At 44.9% G+C, this 20,173-nt stretch overlaps 1 protein-coding gene across 11 annotated transcripts in view; it reads left to right on the top strand.

Annotated features, from left to right (window-relative positions):
* CACNA1G (calcium voltage-gated channel subunit alpha1 G) overlaps positions 1 to 20,173 on the top strand; it is a 138,887-nt gene that overhangs the window by 95,251 nt on the left and 23,463 nt on the right. For 3 of the 11 annotated variants that reach the window (XM_065693235.1, XM_065693226.1, XM_065693229.1), the window contains 7 exons: positions 327 to 395; positions 1,269 to 1,453; positions 7,340 to 7,466; positions 10,749 to 10,874; positions 11,464 to 11,553; positions 12,119 to 12,332; positions 14,773 to 14,823. In XM_065693235.1, coding sequence (XP_065549307.1) covers positions 327 to 395; positions 1,269 to 1,453; positions 7,340 to 7,466; positions 10,749 to 10,874; positions 11,464 to 11,553; positions 12,119 to 12,332; positions 14,773 to 14,823 — 862 coding nt within the window. The remainder of the gene's footprint in view (positions 1 to 326; positions 396 to 1,268; positions 1,454 to 7,339; positions 7,467 to 10,748; positions 10,875 to 11,463; positions 11,554 to 12,118; positions 12,333 to 14,772; positions 14,824 to 20,173) is intronic. The other 8 variants (XM_065693237.1, XM_065693227.1, XM_065693232.1 and 5 more) reach the window with 4 other exon arrangements.

Below are 20,173 nucleotides of genomic sequence, written 5' to 3' on the forward strand. Positions count from 1 at the left end.
ATGCTGGAGGGGGGTGTGGATTTGGGGATAGATGGGGAGATTTGGGGGCAAAAGGGGACGGATTTCGTGGCAGGTGCTGCTGGGTGCCCCTGTCCATGGTGCTGACACAGCCTCGGGCACTGGCTGTGCTGAATCCTCACGCCTGGAGTTGTCTAAATGTTTTCTAAGGATTCTCTAAGGATTCTCCCCTTTGTGAGCAAACAGTCCAAAACTTGTTTCAGCACAGAAGCTGGAAAACAGTTAGCAACCACCCAAATATGCACAGGGAGATGTACAGCTGCAGAGAGCAGGCTATAAGATATTGTCTCTCATTTTCTTTTCCTTAGGAACGGATTTTCCTAACACTCTCCAATTACATCTTTACAGTTATCTTCCTGACTGAGATGACAGTTAAGGTAAATGAAGGTGGAGGATAAGTGTGCCTGTATTATAGCAGTGATATTTTATTGCTGTGGACTCACAAAACCCGTAGGTCTACCAGCTACCAGTGAGGTGTATATTTTCCTCTTCTGCATTGTATACAAATACCCACCACATGCCTTATTCTGAGCACGTTTTACATCAGAACAATTTCAGTGAAGTTGCTCTTGATTTACACCATTATACAAGCAATGGGATGCTTCAATTCAGCAATCCTTTCCTATTCAGCAAAGCTCTTGAGTACATGCTTAACTTCAGCCATGCATGTAAGACCCATTGTCTTCAACAACCAATTGTCCTCAACAACCTAAGCAGCTATGTGCTTTCCTGAGGAGGGTGAGACTTAAAATTAAGCACGTTGAAACACTTTGCTGGATTTGAGGCAGGAGGCTCAGAAACCCATTGCTGTAAATCTCTCTTGTGTAATTCATAATCATCTCGCAGAACAATTGCTCTTTCTTTGGGAAGTTTCTCTAGTTTCTTTATTTGCAAAGCTCATAAATGATTGCTTGGGTCAGCCACTCTGAACCTTTGCTCCAGCACTCTACAGGAATAAATTATGATCAAACTTTTTATGCCAAAGCTAAACAGGAACAGTTTTCTGCAGCTACATTTAGCTGCATTAAAAATACATCAGCTGTAAGGGACAATCTGGGATGTTTCTGCAGAGGTATTTTTATAATTCACACAGTATAACATGTTGATTTGTTTAATTAGACTTCTATATTGGGAAGCAAATGGACTCACAAACTTGCATCTGTAAATACTGCATTCTCAGCAGGTTGCTAACGGGAAGAAACATATTGGAGGCAGTAGTCATAATTTCTTGCAACTTGGTGTCCGAGCAGGTGGTGGCACTAGGCTTGTGCTTTGGGGAGAAAGCCTACTTGAAAAGCAGCTGGAACGTGCTGGATGGGGTGCTGGTTCTCATCTCCGTCATCGACATCCTGGTCTCAATGGTGTCGGACAGCGGCACGAAAATCCTGGGAATGCTGCGGGTTTTGAGGCTGCTGAGGACGCTGCGGCCCTTAAGGTAAGCAGAGAAGACCTAAATGAGCATAGGGTGTGTGTGACAAAGGAGAACTGTGCCTCTCCTGCAAGCAGCATCATCTGTGCAAGGGAAGGGGGTGATGAGACATGGGCAGGGTGCCTGTCACCAGTGCTGTGCCCAGCCTCCTGCTGCTCCGCAGACAATGAGCATCCTCATGTCCTGCGGTGCCACGAGTAGCTCCGGGTGCTCACCGTGTTTTGGGAGCAGCTCCTAGTGCAGCAGTAAACTGATCAATGCCTCCTTTTGCTCATTAAAACACACATCCCCTGCTATTTGTGTTCTCATTTGCTCTGTGTAAAGTGCAGCTTAACAGCTTCTTCTCCCCCTTTCCTTCAGGCAGTCAATGGCTTTCGTAACAAAGAAGGAAATTAGTAGCAGGTGGCAGATCATTTTTAAGGAAGCAGAGACTCAACTGTTGCTCAACCTAGAATGCAAAGAAGCTTTTTTTTCCCTCTCAGTTCCCCATTAATTTTACAGAGACGTTTACTTTGAAAATTGCCCAGACAAGATGAAAGCAATTGTCCTGCTAGCTTGATCCCCCAGCTCTGACAGCAGGCGGTATCCCATGCCCCAGCAGCAGGCACCCCTCTGACAAGAACCTGCCCAAGTACCAGCTTCTTCCAAGCAGGCAACTGTTTTGTCCTGTACCCCAAGGCATGAAGGTTTCTCTCCATGCTAAATGCAGTCCCTCTTTAATACCATTGTTGCCGCTCTTGTTATGCAGCAGCTAATAAACCTTCCTGCTCAAAGCATCTTTGTGCGCCTGTCATATCTTACTGCTGCTTCCTTCATCAAAGGTTTGCTTTGAGTCAGGATTTTCTCTTTCAGGACAGAAAAATAGGACCCTGCTTCTGACAGAAGATGTTGTTTTACTACCCCTGTGTGAATAATAAGTCTAAATAACAATGACCGTGCCTATACATATATCCTTCAAATATCTCAACAGCTACGAAAGACATTCTCTTAAATTGCTCAATGTGTATGTTGTGCCTGGTGAGTTTTTGGATGTGAGCTGCTTTTAATCATTTTTATCTGGACAGACAGTGCCGCTGGTGCGGTGCAGCTCCGTGACCATGTGAATGGACTGTCCTACACGACTCCAATTCAGACTTTTTTCCACTTCATGTGTCCCTCGTATCTCCGTGTGAACTCTGGTTTCTCGGGGTAGTTCCTGCCAGGTTGCTGCTTTGATAGAACTGTTCAGTTGTTCTATTCTGGCTGATTTTTGACCTGGTTTAAGAAAACCTACAGTATAATGTGTAGAGCTCTGGGTAAGAGATGGATTGATTTCCCATCTCTGAACTGGGGAGTCCAAGTTTCTCTTTTGAGGTGGTGTGTTTAAATCGGATCTAGAGGAAGAGGCTGGAGTTGTGCTGAACCCTACTAGAGTCACCTGGCTTGGGTTGTGCTGAGCTCTGCCAGAGTTACCTGTCTGACCTAGTAAAAACCCTGCATGCTTTTCTGTTGATCTATAGGCCTGCCTGGCCAGGACCTGGGTCTTTGATTACTAGAGCCTTTCTCTGTAGTCACCTATATGCATGAGTACTCTGCAGTTAGGGAAATAATCCAATGAGTAACTGCAGGTTGGAGGAAGACCTGCCATCTGGAACAGGATTAGGCTCTTCCATTGCTATTCCACTCCTGTTGGCATTTGATATGTTTTCTCAAGAGAGTGTGTGAATGTTTTCAGCCAACATGCTGCTTTCTACTACAAAGGAAACGTAAAAAGGCAGCAACAAGCCCATTCCCTAAATATGTTCACAATCAGTTCTATTCCCCTGTAATTAGATTTGTAGGAAATGAAAAAGCAGCCATCAAACTGGGGGCTTTTCAGTAAGTCATAAATCTCCACATGTGGAAACCCATCTGCCTCTGCGATGCACATCTGGGCTGCCCTGCGCTGCCCTCTCTGCCTTTGCTGGCGGCTGCGCTGCGCGGCTCAGGGATCACATCATCACTGCCTGGGATGTTCAGCTGGATCAATGAGAGATGACAGCTGGGACAGGTGACTTGAGGTCTTTGCACACCCTGCATATCCAGTCGCTGTGCCCACGTGAAGCTCCTTGTGGAGACCAAGCCAATGTTTTTCTTTCCAGGAAGGCATAAGGCAGAGACCAAAGCGAATGCTCTGTCCCCACAACAGCGGAGCTAACCCGGCTCCTTCTGTCCTCCCTTTCTGTGAGCACTGTGAGCAGGGAGCACACCCTCAGTTAGAAGCCAAGCCATGGCATCACTCAAGAGTAGGGACAGCCCTCATTGTATCTGTTTTGGCTTTCTTGGTTGATGGTCTGAAGGAACTTTTCTTGCAAAAGACCTCCCTCATTCTGCCTCTTATTTTCTCCTGTGAAAACAACCCCGCTGCTTTATGCAGCACGCAAACCCACAAGTGCTTGTGCCTTTTACCAAGACATCAAAATATACTGGCCTGTGTACCAATCATGGGCTTTTGATTGCATGATTGATTATCAGCCTCCAAATTGAATCCATGAGCATTCCAGCCTAGCTTTATGTCTAGAATTCCAAAAACACATTCTTAAAGGAGTGACATTTAAAGATATTTCCATGACCCTCTGATGTTTCAGCCAGTAGAGGGTTTGCTTATACAATAACATTCCTTCCTAACGCGTTCAACCTGCTGTTGTTGGGATCAAGAGTTGTAGCTGAAGATAGAAGAAGAATCAAAATGGAAAATGTATTCGGATTTAATGTGAATGGACTTCAGTGCTGTTTTACTCTCTACAGAGCCTGGGCTTTAACTTCCAAAGAAGTTAAATTATTCACTTTTCATAGCATCACCGTATGAAATAGTCATTTTGGAGACTCTCTTCTATCTATCATATCATCTTTGCTATTTGTTTAAATCTGTGGGGGAAGGTCTTCATTAATGTTGATCTGCTACTTCATCTAAGTGCTGCTGCTACTTCTGAGAGCTCTGATCAGGCTAGCGGGCTTAACATTAGTAAATGTGATCCAGCTGCGATGAGGCTGGCAATGGGTTTGGAGTGTCTCACACCAGGGGTTTAACAGCCTTGGGAATGCTGAGACCAGCAGAACCAGGAGGAACTAGAGGGATTAACGTTTCTTCACACTGAAAAGACAAAAAAAAAAAAGGCAAAATGGTCTCATTTCAGTTTCCCCATTTGTCATATGCCAAATGCAGACTGGAATTGTCCTGAACAGTGGGTCTATGGCTCTGGAACACCCTGAGGGCTCCAAATCAGCTGCATCCTTCAGGGATAAATAGCAGGAGTGGTGTGTCAGATAATACAGAGTTTACAAGCCTGCTATCAGCAGGACGTTGGGCAACATTGATGAGGTGTGGGGATGCTGCATGTTGACATGTTGAGGGTGATACTAACAATCTGGAAAGGCTCAGAATTTCATTGGCACCTCTTAAGAGAGTTAACAGACTCTCAGGAGAGCAGCAGGAGTCCGCACAGACTCGCCTTGACGTTGGATCAAGCCCTTAATCTGAGGAGCTCCAAGGTTTTCATTAGTAAGAACTATTACTTTTCCAACTCTTTTCAAAGTCGTCTCTCCCTGTAGGGCTGGAAACAGCTCTGGCGTGGAGCTAAACTGGTGGCAGCTTTTACCCTCATGCATTCTCGTTTGAGGAATTCCCTGGTTGATCAAAACACTGAAAGCAGCCAAATGCTGCAGTTTCTCATCCTTTTTTTTTCTCAACACACATGGCTTTGTGAAGTCAGACAAGTAACCTCCTATTTTCTTTCTCTGCTGGATACCGAATAGTATCTCACAAGGGAAATCACTTTATTATTTCTAGAATAGGCTTTCTTAATAAGTGTTGGAGAAGATTATTAGCTTTATACTCTGGAGGCTGGATTTTTTTCCTGTTCCTCAAAATTTAAGGATGCTCCAGTAGCTTCGACCATAGGCCTTCAATTGAGAAGACCTGACTTTGTTTCCATCTTGTGTGACAGTGGACAGAACATAGTGAGGATCCCTAAAGGCACCAAAGTACCTGATTTCCATTTAAATCATTGGAATGGAGTTGTTGCATACCTCTGAGAATATGGCTTGCTGTCTTCCTATGCCTCAGTTTCCCATCTGTAGTTTGGCAGTTGTAGTATTTCACCCAGGATGGTCTGAGGGTAACACGTGAGGGATGGCAAAGTCTTTAGACCATCTGAGGATTTAGAAAAGAGATTCAGCTTCAGACTGTCCATCCCAATGCTTGCTTTTGGAAGAGCCCTTGCTTAGCCAGTTAGGCTGGATTAACCATACTGAGTAGGGCACATCAACCTGTTGTCCAGTTACCCCTGCTAGCTGCCCTCAGATCACCTGTCAGCCTTGATGCAGGTACAATGCATCAGCATCACTGCCCCAGCGAGAACCTCAGCCTGGGGTAATGCACATGGGCAGTTTTGGCGTCTCACACCAACCTCCATGCTTCCATGGCTGCATGGGGTCCACAGTGTCCCCTGGAGCCATCTCAGCCTTGAGCAAGCCCTCTGCTCCCTAAGCCATCTCACTTGCTAGCTCATCCCCTAAAATACCCCAGATCTGAGCACCAGGAAAGCTGAGGTGTCTGAAATGGGGAGCCACAGCAGCTACCTGGAAGAGACATCAGGCATTAGGAGCAGCAGCATCTGCCTTTTGTGCTTCACTGCTAAGGGAGTGGATATAAATACCACCATCTGTTTATTTTTTAAATGATAATTGATGAGTTACCCTTGACATTTTGAGTAAATATTTAACCAGAAAAAAGGGAAATAATAATTTTTAGCTTTTCAGGATTCTGTTTAAAGCCAACTGGTTTTCAGAGCCCTAGTGCTGTACACTGAACACTGCAGCTCGCTGAAGAGGCCGGCTCTGGGGCAGGGAGGGTTGGTGCAGGCTTGGCTGTAGTCCCAGGTTAAGGCCATGCGCATTGGGCAGGTGGATGCACCCATGGGGACCTCTCCTGGGAGCACCCCTGGGAAGCAGGAAAGAGGAGGAGAACTTGGATCCTCTCCCATCAGTAAAACTCCAACTGTGCTTCAGGTGGTGCAGGCAGGCTTGGGGAAAAACAGGGGGGCAATGAGAGGTCTCCCATGGCAGGAGGGAGAACTAGGCAGAAACAGGAAGGTGGGGAATTTTATGGCACTTTTGAGTGCCAAGTGTTCAAAGGAGTCACCAGCCAGTATCCCTCTGACTTACACAGCAGACAGCTATTTCTGCCTTGGGAAAACACAGTTTCTATGGCATCAGTACAAATTGATTTACAGCGCTAGTGAAATGCTTAATTCCGGTTGGCATCAAGAGCAGGGAGGTGTGCAACCTCTTCAGATGCCTTTCTCGGTCCTTTAGCTCTCCATCTTCAGGTCTGTGAGCCTGAGTACCTCGTTCATCTTGCCCAGCATTTTGACATGGCTTCTCTAAATCACACAAGCCTTGTCCTTTTATTGTAGTGCTGTCCTTGAGAGTATAGTACAGTAATTCTGTGTGGTACCAGACAGAGAGGAGCTACAGAAATAAGGTTAGTTGCCTGGGATTGGTGAACACGACTGGTTCAGTAGCTGAGGTTGTACTGTGGGTGTAAAGAGACTGTGATGATACTGAGGGGTAGCTCAGGGCTCTGTGCACAGCAGCACTGTAAGGACACGTAGAGACTGTTTGTGATGAAGGTGGTGAGGTGCTGGCACAGGTTGCCCAGAGAGGTGGTAGATGCTCCATTCCTGGAAGCGTTCAAGGTCAGGCTGGATGCGGCTCTGAGCAACCTCAAGATGTCCTGCTTCTTCCATCATGATCTTGGAGTTATTTGCCATTCTAACAAATTCCCTAATGCTGTTTTCTCCACATCTATTTTGAGGCAGAACAGGGCAAGGACAGGACTAACATAGCTTTTATGTTTACATGTCCCCGCAGAGTCATCAGTCGAGCCCAAGGACTAAAGCTGGTGGTGGAGACTCTCATGTCATCCCTGAAGCCCATTGGAAACATCGTGGTCATCTGCTGTGCCTTTTTCATAATCTTTGGAATCCTGGGAGTTCAGGTGAGTCCCCTGTAAGCCTCAGCACCTAACCCAAGGAGGTAAAGAGGCACACATGGCCCCACATCTGGGTATCTATACTGATAGCGCACTATGAACCTTCCTGAAACTGAACCAATGGGCTGTTTGGCATTCTTGGGGAAGGCTCCTTGCTCCTACTGAGGAGGAAGCAGATTTCCCATTATTCATCAGCCATTAAAATCTCATTAACAACTGCAGTCTATAACAGCAGTGACCCAGCAGCATGTATTCCCAGCCATAGCTGAAGGAGCAGTGGTTAGATACAGTTAGTAGGGTTAGTTTTGCCCCTCTGTGGTTCCATCAAGGTCCTCTGCCCAGCTTTAGAAATGCACGTTGGTTTTGAATCCATAGCTTTGCCACAGTCAACAGCCTGGAATGACTCGGACCCAAGGGTTTATGTATCCCTCAGTTGCCACCCCAGCAGCACAGCATGGCCTTCCAAGTGCTCTCAAGACACATTTATTTGTGACTTCCAGCTCTTGGCTTTGTGTCACTTGATGTGTTGGAACTTTCCTGAAGCTTCCCTGTTGCATGCAGTGATTACAAAAGCCAACATGATGACCCCCTTAAAAGCACAGAATGGGCTTTCTTCATCCTTTCCCCACCTCAAGGACTTCTGCTCTGCCTGCAGTGGGATGTGATTCAAGACATTTGTCCACTCTCCTGGCCCAGCCACACCACAGAAGGGTCAGGCCTGAGGCATGACATGTACCACCAGAAAAGCTCCACTTAGGGAAGCCGTTAAATCCCATTCCTGTTCTGTCTGAGAGGTAACATAGGGATGTCTCCCCTCCACCTTTCTTCTAGGTATAAACCTATGGGGAAATAGAAACTCTCAAAGCTGAAACTGTTGGTTTGTAAACTCCAGAGAGACCCTGACCTAGAGATTCATTCAGATTCTGACAGCTTGTATAACTGAAAGCTTGCAGAAATAGAGCTTTCTGAGTCTGCTTCCTGCCAGCTCTGCTGGCAATATCCGCAGTCCCAGAAGTGCAGGAACCCAGGGGAAAAGTGGCAGAGTTTCCAATGCAATGGGTTTCTCATCACCTGAAGAGATTGTCTCATATAAATATTCAGACATACTTATTTCTTTCTGAAGTTTATCTGATCTGCCCCAGCCAGCTTTGGAAAGCAGCTCTGTTTGTCTTTGGTTTAGAAAGGTGTCTGATGTAATATTTTATACTAATATACTCTTTAAATAATAAATACAGCATTGAAAATAAATGGAGAACGTGCCATGCATAACCACCTCAGCAGCTAGATTGGCTTTGCATTAGAGTACAATGACATCCCTCCGTTATACTAAACAGATTAATAAAACAAAGTATATCCCGTAAAACAGTATAAAACCCAGACACAGGAAAATTTATGCCCAGCAACAAAAGTTGCAGTATGCTCTGTGAGTTTCCTCCCTGCTAATTGCGATTGCTTTCCCTGGTGACTTGCAGTCTTAGCTTAAATTGTCATGACTGCTGATGTGCTTAAGTGATAGATACAAGCAAGACTGATCCTGTATTTCAGATGCAAAGTTCTCTGTTAATATTCATGTCTAATTAGGTGTAAGATTAGGGCCATAGCTATTTGCTATAAAAAGATGATCTCTCTAAGTTACAGTTGGTTTTCCCATGTAAATATAAACTGAGGATTAAACCAGAGGGTTTAAATGCTATTAAAATTCAGCTGTCCACATTTCTGATGGTATTTCCTCTTAGCAAGACTGATTTTGGTGTAGAGCTTGCCCACGCATGAACAGTCATTAATAACACAGAAGAAATACACAGAACGAGTACAGTGGGAAGCACTGGGTCTTTCAGAAGTGCTGCAATCTGAAGCAGTGATGGGAATCAGCATTTTTGCAAACAGAGCTTTGCATTTCCAGACCCCGTTAGTAGCTGTGTTACTGCTCCCATCTGAGTGGCATTACAGGCCAGCTCCTGAAGAAGTTATATTTATAGTCAATATAATAAAACCAGTTGTTTACTTTCCTGCTTAATTAAAGCTTTACTCTGTGAAGGCTGTATCTCCCCAGTCTGCCGTACCCACGGATAGTGTTTCTCCATGGAAAGATCAGGGAATACTTCTCTTTTTGCATCCAGAGGTTTTATGGCTGCGTTGAGTGGTGATTAATTTTGCATGCCTAGAGAACATCCTTCTGCTGTTGATTGCTGAAGGAAACCCATGGAGTAATGTGTGGTTTATCTTGTTCACTATTATTTCTACTGATATTTGTCTAAAACAACAGATCAAAATCCGTCAGTGTCTTTTCTCTGTATACCCAGGTGGTGTTTTAAGGAGCCTGGAGAGCAGGCTGCCATTTCCCCCAAAACCAGCAATGTCAATAGCTTCTGTCAGCAAATAAAACCAGATTTGTCGGTTGTCTCTTGGGCTTTGATACCATCCAACCTGCTAGCATCAATCACCCTGTCTGAAGCAGTAATCATCCCCTACCAGTCTGCTCTGTGTAGAGGAAGCAGCAGGTCTAGAATCAGGAGGCTCATGTTCCTTACGCAGGTGTAAATCACGAGCTGACTGCCCAGGAGTTGCATCTCCTTTGGCTTACACCAAAGGAAACAAGCTCAGGGTCAGGTACCCGGTGCTATTTGGGCTTGGCTCCTTAAGCTCAGCCCAAGGAATGTTTTTAGAGACCCCTACACAGACTTCAGAGCCTAATGACGGCTGGAGAACTGTGCTCAGGATCAGACTGGGGCTGTACTGGCAGTAGTTTTGATTCAACAAGAGCCCAACATCACTCGCAGCAGCTTGGCTCCTCTTTGACATGTTCCCTTGTGACCCCTAAGAGCAGAGCTTAGTCCATCTCCGTGCTCATCAGTGCCACCTTTCCTTTGCTGACAGAGGGCCCCTGTTACACTTAATTTGTCGGTGACTCTTAAAACCAGCACCATTAACTGGGCTGAGAGTCGCTGGAGTCGTTCCACAAGTGGTAAGAAACCATTAGCTGGTCTGGGCTATTAGCTGGAGCTACACTTCTGCTGGCGACCCAGAAGCAAAGGCCTTTAGGGCATTCTCAGATCAGTGAACCAGACAACCTAATACATGAGGTGGGTGTCCTAAACGATGTGAAATCATGCATTTGTTCATTAGGTGTGTATTATACAGGCTGCTCACACTTAATAACCTGCACGAATGAGGCCATTTCCTTTAGCTGCTCTGGTCAGCGTGGGCTGTGCAGAGTACCCAGGGAGAAATGCCCATCATCTGCAGGCTGAATCTTTACAGTTCTCCTCTTCTTTGCATATTTTGCAGCTTTTCAAAGGCAAGTTTTTTGTCTGCCAGGGGGAGGACACCAGAAACATCACAAATAAATCGGATTGTACAGAAGCAAGCTACAAATGGGTCCGGCACAAGTATAATTTTGATAATCTCGGCCAGGTATTAATAGAATGGTAATCTGCTTCTTTGCTCCTTTACCTCCTTGCCTTAAAACCTGTGTGTTATTATCCCATGGGATTTTCTTACAGGGCACTACCAGTCGCAGTAAAGATTCAGTTCACATACACAGCATTCTGTCTCTGTAAATCCCAAAGGTAGTGTTTCCAAGCAGGCATACACCTCTTTTCGGAACAGAACAAGCACATGTGGCTTTGTGGAGTACTTAATTGCTTCACTGCTACATAACAAACTAAATATATCTTGCGGAAGGGCTTGTCTAATAGAGCCCCACAATTTCAACCTTCTCTGCAACACAGCCTTATTTTAGTAGCGTGGTAAGGACTAATTAGTGGGGAGCAGTGGAGACCTGGAGGGTAGAAATGAAACTGCTTTTGTCTTCTGCTTTGTGGTTTCCGAATTAGTGCTTATTGCTGAACCAAGGGTATTGACAGGTTCATGCTGCCAGGAGAAACCTTGGGCATCAAAGTGCCCCGTTATCAGGCAGGTAATGATAATGCTCAGACAGGAAAGGGCAAAGTAAAAGAACTTTAGTGCAACTATGTCTAACTTTTTTCCCATGCATTTCTAGGCCCTGATGTCTCTCTTTGTTCTGGCCTCCAAGGACGGGTGGGTGGATATCATGTACGATGGCTTAGATGCAGTGGGAGTTGACCAGCAGGTACGTGTTCTAGCAAATGCTCTGTGAGAACTGAGTTGTCAAAGGCTGCACATTCTGGCTCTTGTTTTCCAAAGTACTATTGGCTTCCACAGTCGAATGGGGTTATGGGGTTAGGATCGAGGGAGGGATTTAACTCAACTCTTCAGGCATGACAAGGAGTCCAGTGAGAAGTTGGGATTTGGACCTAGCCTTTTTCATGCAGGTTTTGCAACACGACTGATGTAACGAGCATTAGGAGAACTGCACCTATCAAAGAATAGTTTGACTTTTTAAGCAATTTGGGCATTTCAGGAGAAAAGTGCTTTGTGTAGGTACAGGTTTTCAGTGAGGGATTTACAATAACTGCAGAGCTGTCCTGCTGTTGGCAGAACAGAAGTGGTTCCTTTCAAAAGTTCTTTGTGTTTTGCGAACATTCATTTAAAATGTCTTAGAGAGCTTTAATTTCTGTGAAGAGCAGAGCACACTGAGCTGCCTGAAAGGGGCACCCACAGCTTTTGCATGGCCAGCATGCTCCTTTCTTGGTTTTTTGAGGTTCAGTCGACATTTGCCTTCCTCCACTTTGCAGCCAGTCATGAACTACAATCCATGGATGCTCCTTTACTTCATCTCCTTCCTGCTGATCGTGGCCTTCTTTGTCCTCAACATGTTTGTGGGGGTAGTGGTGGAGAACTTCCACAAGTGTCGGCAGCATCAGGAGGAGGAAGAAGCCAAGAGGCGGGAGGAGAAGAGGCTTCGCCGGCTGGAGAAAAAGAGAAGGAGTAAGGAGAAACAGATGGCTGGTCGGTAGTCTTTCCACATCTTTCTGAGTCCTGCTTGACCTTCCACACAATCCCCTTCTCCTTCCCCTCCCTGCCTCGCGTCTGGTGATCATTCCTCTCCCAAAAAGCATGTCCAGCTATAAAATTTGCATGAAGGAAATAGCATCGTTTTAGGCTGAGCAAGGAGCCATAGAAGCCTTTTTAATGGCTGCATGATTTGCAATGACCTTTCCATTGGAGGTTATTTAAATTAAAATATAATAGAAATCAGACCTGGAGCTTCTTGGATAGCAGAGCTCAGTGTTACACAAATAGTGACAATTGCAAAGATCAGCAGTGCCGGATGGCATCATAAATCTTCTGAGTCATGAGCACTGTTGCTTGATAACTGGATTCACTATTTAGTTTATTACAGCCTTGTAATGCCACAGTGATGTTACCTGTCCCATTTATCAAGCCAGTTTATTTATTGGCGCAGTAGCACCACTGCTATTCAAGAGTGTAATAAAATAATGGATCCATCTCATTCTAGTAATGCTTAAAACCCCCTTAGAGAAACATATCAATGCATTTGCTTGAGAAATACAGATCAGAAAAAAAAGCTGTTGAGGAGAGTAACTAACTAGGCAAAATAGCACTGATGCAAATTGAACCTAACTCCAAAAGGGATGTGCAAGCTGGCAGCCCTGCCTAGAGATGGCTTTACAGGTGAAAGGAGGATAGACCTCCGCTCTGCCAACAGTCTCCAACCTGACACTTGTCTCTTAGTCTTTTTGTTATTTTATTGTTGGTTGAATAAGTAAGAAATAAGTCAGCCAGAGGCCACAGGTCGACATCCTCTTCTTCTCGCATGCTGTCCTCTGACTGAACTTTCTCCATTGCCCTTTGTGTCCACGGCCTCACACTTTCCCTCCCTGGTCAGTCCGTCTGCTGCTCTCTCCGTGTCCCCTTTCACGTCTCTTTTCTATCTTTGACAGACTTCAGTACTGTTTAAGAGGCTGTCTGATCAGGCGCTTGTTCCGAAAGCTGGTAATATTAAGTCTGATTTATTGCTTTTAATAGTCTCAAAGGTGTTCAAATAGCTGTGACAGGCTTAACCATGCAACCACGTACAACAGCAGTGTCTCAGCCTCTCTCAGTTTAGCACTTACCCAGCACTTCCCTTTGGTCACCTCTTTGAGTCCCATGAGCTTCACAGGTTGTGTAACCAATAGGATGTATCACACCAGCCTCTGGACACCAAACTTCAGTTTATGCCAAGAGCCTGGCTTCCCTGATGGTCAGTGGAAAGATGGAGGCTTCCCTCATGAGCGGTGGAGGACACGTTAGACTGTTCTCAGTTAAGTGGGATACAGATGGAAAGAGGTTTTTGCTGCTGTTTTTCACATCAGGGAAATGCCTAGAAAGCTCTTTCAGTCAGTCCAAGCTCCCAAACACAGTTGCAGGCTGATGAGTTAGAAAATGTTGTTAAAAGCTGGATAGAAAGATCCCTATTTAAAGTTGCCATTTTGGAAAGCAGGCATTTCTGTAGAAGAGAAATAGATGTTTAGTTATTATTAATGACCTTATTTATAATGCTAGAGGAGCTAGATGAAGAAAAGACGTAAGCCGGGGCAATTTCCCAGCGGGAAGGAATCACAAACCATCCTTGGAGATGTAGTTATTCATTCAGTCCTATGAAATGTCTAATTAAAGAGGCAATAAACAGCTATTTTACTGAGGATCAAATATTGCTGAGTATTCAATTGCCATAAAAACCTTTCAAGAGCAAAGTATGAAGCCCTCCAAATCACTTCAAAACAGTTTTCCCAATTCGCGTTCAGTGAAACGTTGGTTTTAATTGACCGTGTCCAGCTTTGCCTCTGAGGCAACAGATGTCATTGCTTAGCTCTATTCTGCATGGTGGGAACTTGCAGATGACACCAAAACTAGGGCTTTGATTATGCCAGCAACTCCATGGCAGTGCCTTTAGCTGGGCTTCCTGAGTGTCCCCAGATGCCCAAACCAAGCTACCAATGTCAGACATAGACATCTAACTGGTTGCACAGTCATTTTTGCTTGTAGACACTACAAATGCATTTGAACAGTTGGAAACCAGAAAAGCATGTGAAATCCCAGCTCACAGGATGTAGGCAGATGCAGGAGTGGTTGCTGTAAGGTGCTGGCCCAGCAGGACGTGTATAAAGTCTGTCCTTCAGAGATGTCTTCTCCTTCGTCGTCATTAAGTGACGGGGTTCTGAGGGATCTCTTGGGCTTCCACCTGTGTATGTGGGAGAAGCACAAGAGCCGTTTTCCACCGTGTACCTGAGCCCACTCTCCATGAGGCACCAGGAGAAGGTCCTGCAAGGAACCATTCCCATTAGAGGCAACGGAGAGCCTGAGAGCCGCAGGGACCTCTGCAGGGGAAGGGAAGTCTTGCCGTGTGTCCTGCCGGGTGATTAACGCCGTTTCGTTCTTTTAGATCTAATGCTGGATGATGTATTAATGGAGAGCTCAGCCAGTGCAGTGCAAGGTACTGGGAAGTCGGCACGTCTCGTCCCACTTGAATGGCAGTGCTGTGTCACTAACGGCTGGCCACCGCTGCTGTGAGGCATCCCACTAAACCGTGTGTGTGGTGCAAAGCTCGTTTGCTTACTTCATGGCACACGCATATCATTCTGAGCTGCGGGTCTGCAGACCTGGCTCAGCACTGACACTTGCAAACCCTTAATTTACCCCTTGATCATGTTATGTTCTTCAGTATGATTTTTTTTTTTTTCCTGGTTTTCATTAAGTCACTCTTGGACTTTTCATGGCTTTATTTTTGTTCTCTTTTATTTTGTTGGTTTTGGTTTTTTTCTTAGAGGATAATGACTGGACTGTGAAATGGGCCCTTTATTGTTTAGCTTCCTAACCACCAACTTCGGAGTCTGTGGCAGGATTGTCTCTGGAAGGCAGGCAGTCTCGCTTAGGAAAGTTATTCCATTATTCTCCAGCCCTTCCTCACTGCTTCGCTTCAGGGAGGCACAGCATTTTGTCAGCAGGGTAAAACTCAGCGTAGTGCAGAGCTTCAACCCCACACCAGCCCTCAGCATGGGTTGGGGTTCAGCCCTAGTGCTGCCCAGCTTGTAAATTCTTTGTATTGATTGGAAGTCGTTTGATCCATGAGGTATCTTGTGAAATGAAAGAGATAAAGATGCCACCTCAAAGCCTTTCCATGTCTTGGTGGGGATGGACCAGCTGGGCTAAACACTGCTAGGGGCTTGACCTGGTTACCCCGACCCACTGCTTGCTCATGTCACCCTTTCCCATCCCTCCTCACCAGGATGATGCTTGGGGCTGCAAATCTGCCCCTTTGCTCTCTTTATTTCTAGGAGAAGCTTTGATCTGGCAAGCATTTTGTTTAATTCATAACTTACGAATATTAGCCTGAATAATTAAAGAGGTGCCAACACAGAAACAAATATAGCTGTAATTTTCGACAAAAATAATACGCTAGGAAAATTGTGCCATTAAAACTCTCACCTGTGAACAAGCTCCCACTGCTTGAGACGGGAGCGAGGCTCCATGCATCTCACATATTGCAGGGAGTTTGATTCAGTACAAAGGTGAGGGCTATTGGCCTTCACTGCAGAGGGTAACTCGGGGAGACAGAGGTTCCTACCTTGTCTTTCTAAGGCCTTGTTAAACTTTATCACAACATGCTTTAATAAATCCTGAATCTCCTTCCCACTGCCATTCCTGGTATTTTTATCTCTGCTTTCAATCTTGCTGTTCTTGGTAGGCCTCCTGTTCTCTCCTGCGAAACGGGGCAGCGGGAGGGGATGTGCTGTCACTGGGTTTGGGGTCTGTTTATTTGTTCTTCTATTTATTTGGTTGTGGAACCTCTCCTGGTCCTACAGAGCCACATCAAGGCTGCCTTGTTTTTAAGGCGTTGAACTCATTCCAAATTCCTTCATTCTCTCGCGCAGGCTCAGAAACACTTGGAGTTTGCTTTTAAAACCTGGTCAATTGTCAGGTCTGTGCTTTGTGTTTCCTTTTGTTGCCTTTTCTTTGGATCCAGTGGTAGTGAATGTGCCATGCTGCTCTTCAGGCACCGGCATGAGGGAATAGAAAGGTTTTATCTCAGAACCTCACTGTTGGGAATATTAAGGAATCGGTCTCGGGTGCTGTAGATGAACCTCCTGCGGTTCAGTGAGAAATCTGAAGTTGTGACCCCAAAGCTTCCACACATCTCTGCACTTACAGAGGGCTTCTTTTCTCTTTCTGTGAAGACGCAATGGAGTATTGTGTGTGTGTGTGCGTGTGTGCTGCTGCCTGGTGCTTAGTGAGATATTATAATTTCGTTTTTTCCTTTTTTTCCCCCCCAAAGTCTACATTCTATCACAACTGGAATCTTCTCAGTGGAAATAATTTATCATTTTCCATTTTGATTTTATTTTATTGTTATTTTTCAGTAAATCCATTCAGTACAATAAAAGCCAAGCCAAACACTGTGTTTAAAACAAAAAGTTCCTTCAGTGCAAACTACTTCTTAACCTAATAATATTCTTGATACAGTTTGTAAATCCAGCTGCGTCACAGGCTCGTTGCTCACTGGTTTGCTGCTGTCCTCCAGATATACTCAGACCCGAAAAGTAGTTAATTTCCCTGTTATAGGAGAAAGAAGGAACTGGAGGAGACAGTAATGGAATTGTCCCACTCTCGTGAATTCCAATTTCCTGTGCCCACACACCTCCGGTTGAAAGCCACCTCGGGGAAAGTGGCAATTTCTCTCTTGACAGGGCTATATTCAGAGGCTGCTGCTATTCAGAGATATTTTGGAGCCTCATGCCCAACCTGATTCCCCCTAAGAAAATACAGTAAATGGGAAGAAAGTGGCCTCAGCCTCATGTCCCCTGGTGATGGCAGAGACTGGCCAAGCCCTGAGAACCTCTGGCGGTGGCACAGCAGGGCGGAAATGATGCCTTTAGTGCTGCTTTGCTGGACACTGGTGCCACTTCACGGGTCACATCCTGGAGCTGTCAGAAGAGCTGCAGCGGGTTAAATGCCCCAAACCTGGGCTGTGATCACTAAATCCAAAGGGCACCTGGCCTGGGAGAAGTTAGAGTGGGATTAGGAATGGGAAATGTTTATAGTGCAACAGCAGTGTCATTGCCTTTCCAAATGGGCAGGAGAGGATGGCGATGAGCTTGGGCACCCCAGGACACAGGCTGGGGCTGCCGTGCTCTGCCTCCCAGCCCTGGAAAAGGGGATCAGTTATCCTGCAGGATGATGCCAAGAGGAGTGCAGAATGTGAGCTTGAGTTGAGCTGCAAAATCTCCTTCCTACCTGGGTTAGGAGATAGCTCAGGATCCGCTGTCTGAGCTGATCTTCTCCTCTGTAATGGAATCTAGATTTGAGCCACTTCTCCTCTCTCCTGGCCTCCAGCCATGGTGAAGCAGCTTGATTTACACCCTGTTTACCAGCCTAATGTCTCGTAGTGGGCTTTTGCTGTATTTCCCCATCTCCTCATATTCTCATTCTGCCAATTCTTCTTTGTTCGGTTGCTCTCCTTCTCTTTTCTTTAACGCCATGTGTGCCGGGAAGCCAAGTTAACCTTTCCAGTAATAACCAAGACTAACCCAGAGCTCTTGTTGTTCTTGACACAGTGTATTGTAACAGTACAGTAATGTGGTGTTGTGTTAGTTGTGGAGTTCACCACCTGGAGTTTAACAGATGTCTGTATTTCCCAAGATGTTGGTATTGTTTAGATCTTTACTGCATTAATTAGAAATGATACTGTGTGATAAGGGGCATGGGATTTGTACCTGGGTCATTCTACATGAGCAATACCCAAATTCTCTGTAAAACTGATTGGGTTAAATACATGGAATTTATACAATAGCAAGAAAATGATTTATCTGTTCAGAAAGTTCCCTGCCCACCTAGACACAGTAGGTATTTATTGATAGTCCTTGGACAGCATGTGAGCTTGCGTGTGGTTCATCTCGTGGTAGTATCTCTATTGCACTAATATGCATGGCTGGCATGCGGAGATGGATGTAGTGGAGTGGTGGCAGGATTCATAAGCAGGGTTGACAAATCCCCTCTTAACAAAGATAATGGGGAAGGCTGAAACATTTATTAATGGTAATTTTCCAAGGCTGCAAAGGCATCTGCAAGAGCAGCATCCAGAGATGTTTGGCTGTGGAAACCTGGGGAAATGTGCTGGGAAAGGTTGAAAAGGAGCTTTGGGAGAGGGGGAGAAGCCTTTGCAGCTCTATGAACAATTAGCAACCCTGCTTATGGGGTCATGCACTGGCTAATCCAGGTGCAGGAGCCCTGCACAGGAGACATTTTATAACCTCTCTCTAAATCCTCTCTCTTTTCTAACAGAGTCGGTGCTATTCTGTGGGATTTGGAATTACCTGCCAATCAAAGCTAAGAAAAAATTAGAATTCCAGTGTAATTATTCATAAGTAAATCCATTGCAAGAAAAGGCAGAAACATTGACGTTTTTCTTTTGAATGTGAATTATACATAAATGCAGAAGTGAGTGATCCAATTACAATGGTGTTTCTTTCCGAAATGATAAGTTGGTTCATAAAAATAGGTCCTATTCCTAACCTAATTGTATTCAAACATTTTAGTTAATTTGCTTCTTATAATTCAGCATAATGTGATCGAGATATCTTGACTTTATGGAGATTTATGCAGATTCTGAGATACCCGACAAAGTCTTAGGAGTGAGTCAGCAGTTACCAGCCGGCCTTTTTGTAAGCACTTAATAGATTCACATGAAAATCCGTTTTATAGACCTGTTCATCAATATTGTGCATTAGCAGTCTTGTACAGATCACCTGAAGCACACTGCAGATCAGAAAGTGCATATTCATTTTGCCTTTCGTTTGACGACACCAAGGCAGATGTTTGGGTGTTCCAAATCCCTACAGAATAAAACTGCTGAATGATTTGTCTCTCTGGTACCTAGGCTGCAAGGGAAAGGTCTGTCTTTATGGAGGAACCAAACTCTGATTTTTCAGGATCCCATTATGAAGCAGGGAGCACATGAAACCATTAAATCTGTGGGTTTCATTGCAATGTCATTGGCTACTGACAAAGTGAATTCTATTTCCAGGCAAAATTTAACCTTCTAAAACCAGTTTTCCCTGAGGGCAACCCAAACCTCTGCTTCCTGGCTTCATTCTGCCCAACTCTTTTGCTCAGAATCATGTATCAAACTGTACATTTGCTCAGCAGCACTAAACATCAAGCCATGTAATTCTTACAGCTCGATAATTTTCATAACCAGTTGATCATCTAATTATGAGAGCAATATTATACCCTGACATATTCAAGACAGTCCTTTCCACTTCAATCTGCATTATAATGCCGCCTTGAAAATTGTACTGAATTATATACTCAGCCTTGGCATTTCCTCATTAGAGATTAGGTGAGTAAATGAGTTTATCTCTAGGAACATTCGGGGTCTAAAGAGCATGTGTCATCCCTGAGGCAGCCGAACACGGGAATGAGTTGAGCAGTGAAATCTGTACTTTGATAATCTTGTCTAAATGGAGGATCATTATTTTCTAATCGCTAAGGCTGACTGATCAGTTTTCCTTGGTATTTTTATGGACCATTTTTCAGGGCTCTGATAGTGCTGAATTTTGTTCTCTCTACAGTTTATTGCAAAGAACATAATATGCCTGGATTACATCTCTTTCAAAGACCACCACTAACTCAATGGCCTGTATTTTTAGCCGTAGTTAGTGAAATCTGTCCTCACCATTAATTGGGCTTTTCACATAGATTGGGCATATTTAAGATCAGCAGAAACAAAAAGTGTTGTTTTAGTTTAAATTTCCTTGCAGGGAAAACATTCTTTAGCAGCACAATAG

Source organism: Lathamus discolor, chromosome 13, assembly GCF_037157495.1.
Source record: "Lathamus discolor isolate bLatDis1 chromosome 13, bLatDis1.hap1, whole genome shotgun sequence".
NCBI classification, from domain to species: domain Eukaryota; kingdom Metazoa; phylum Chordata; class Aves; order Psittaciformes; family Psittacidae; genus Lathamus; species Lathamus discolor.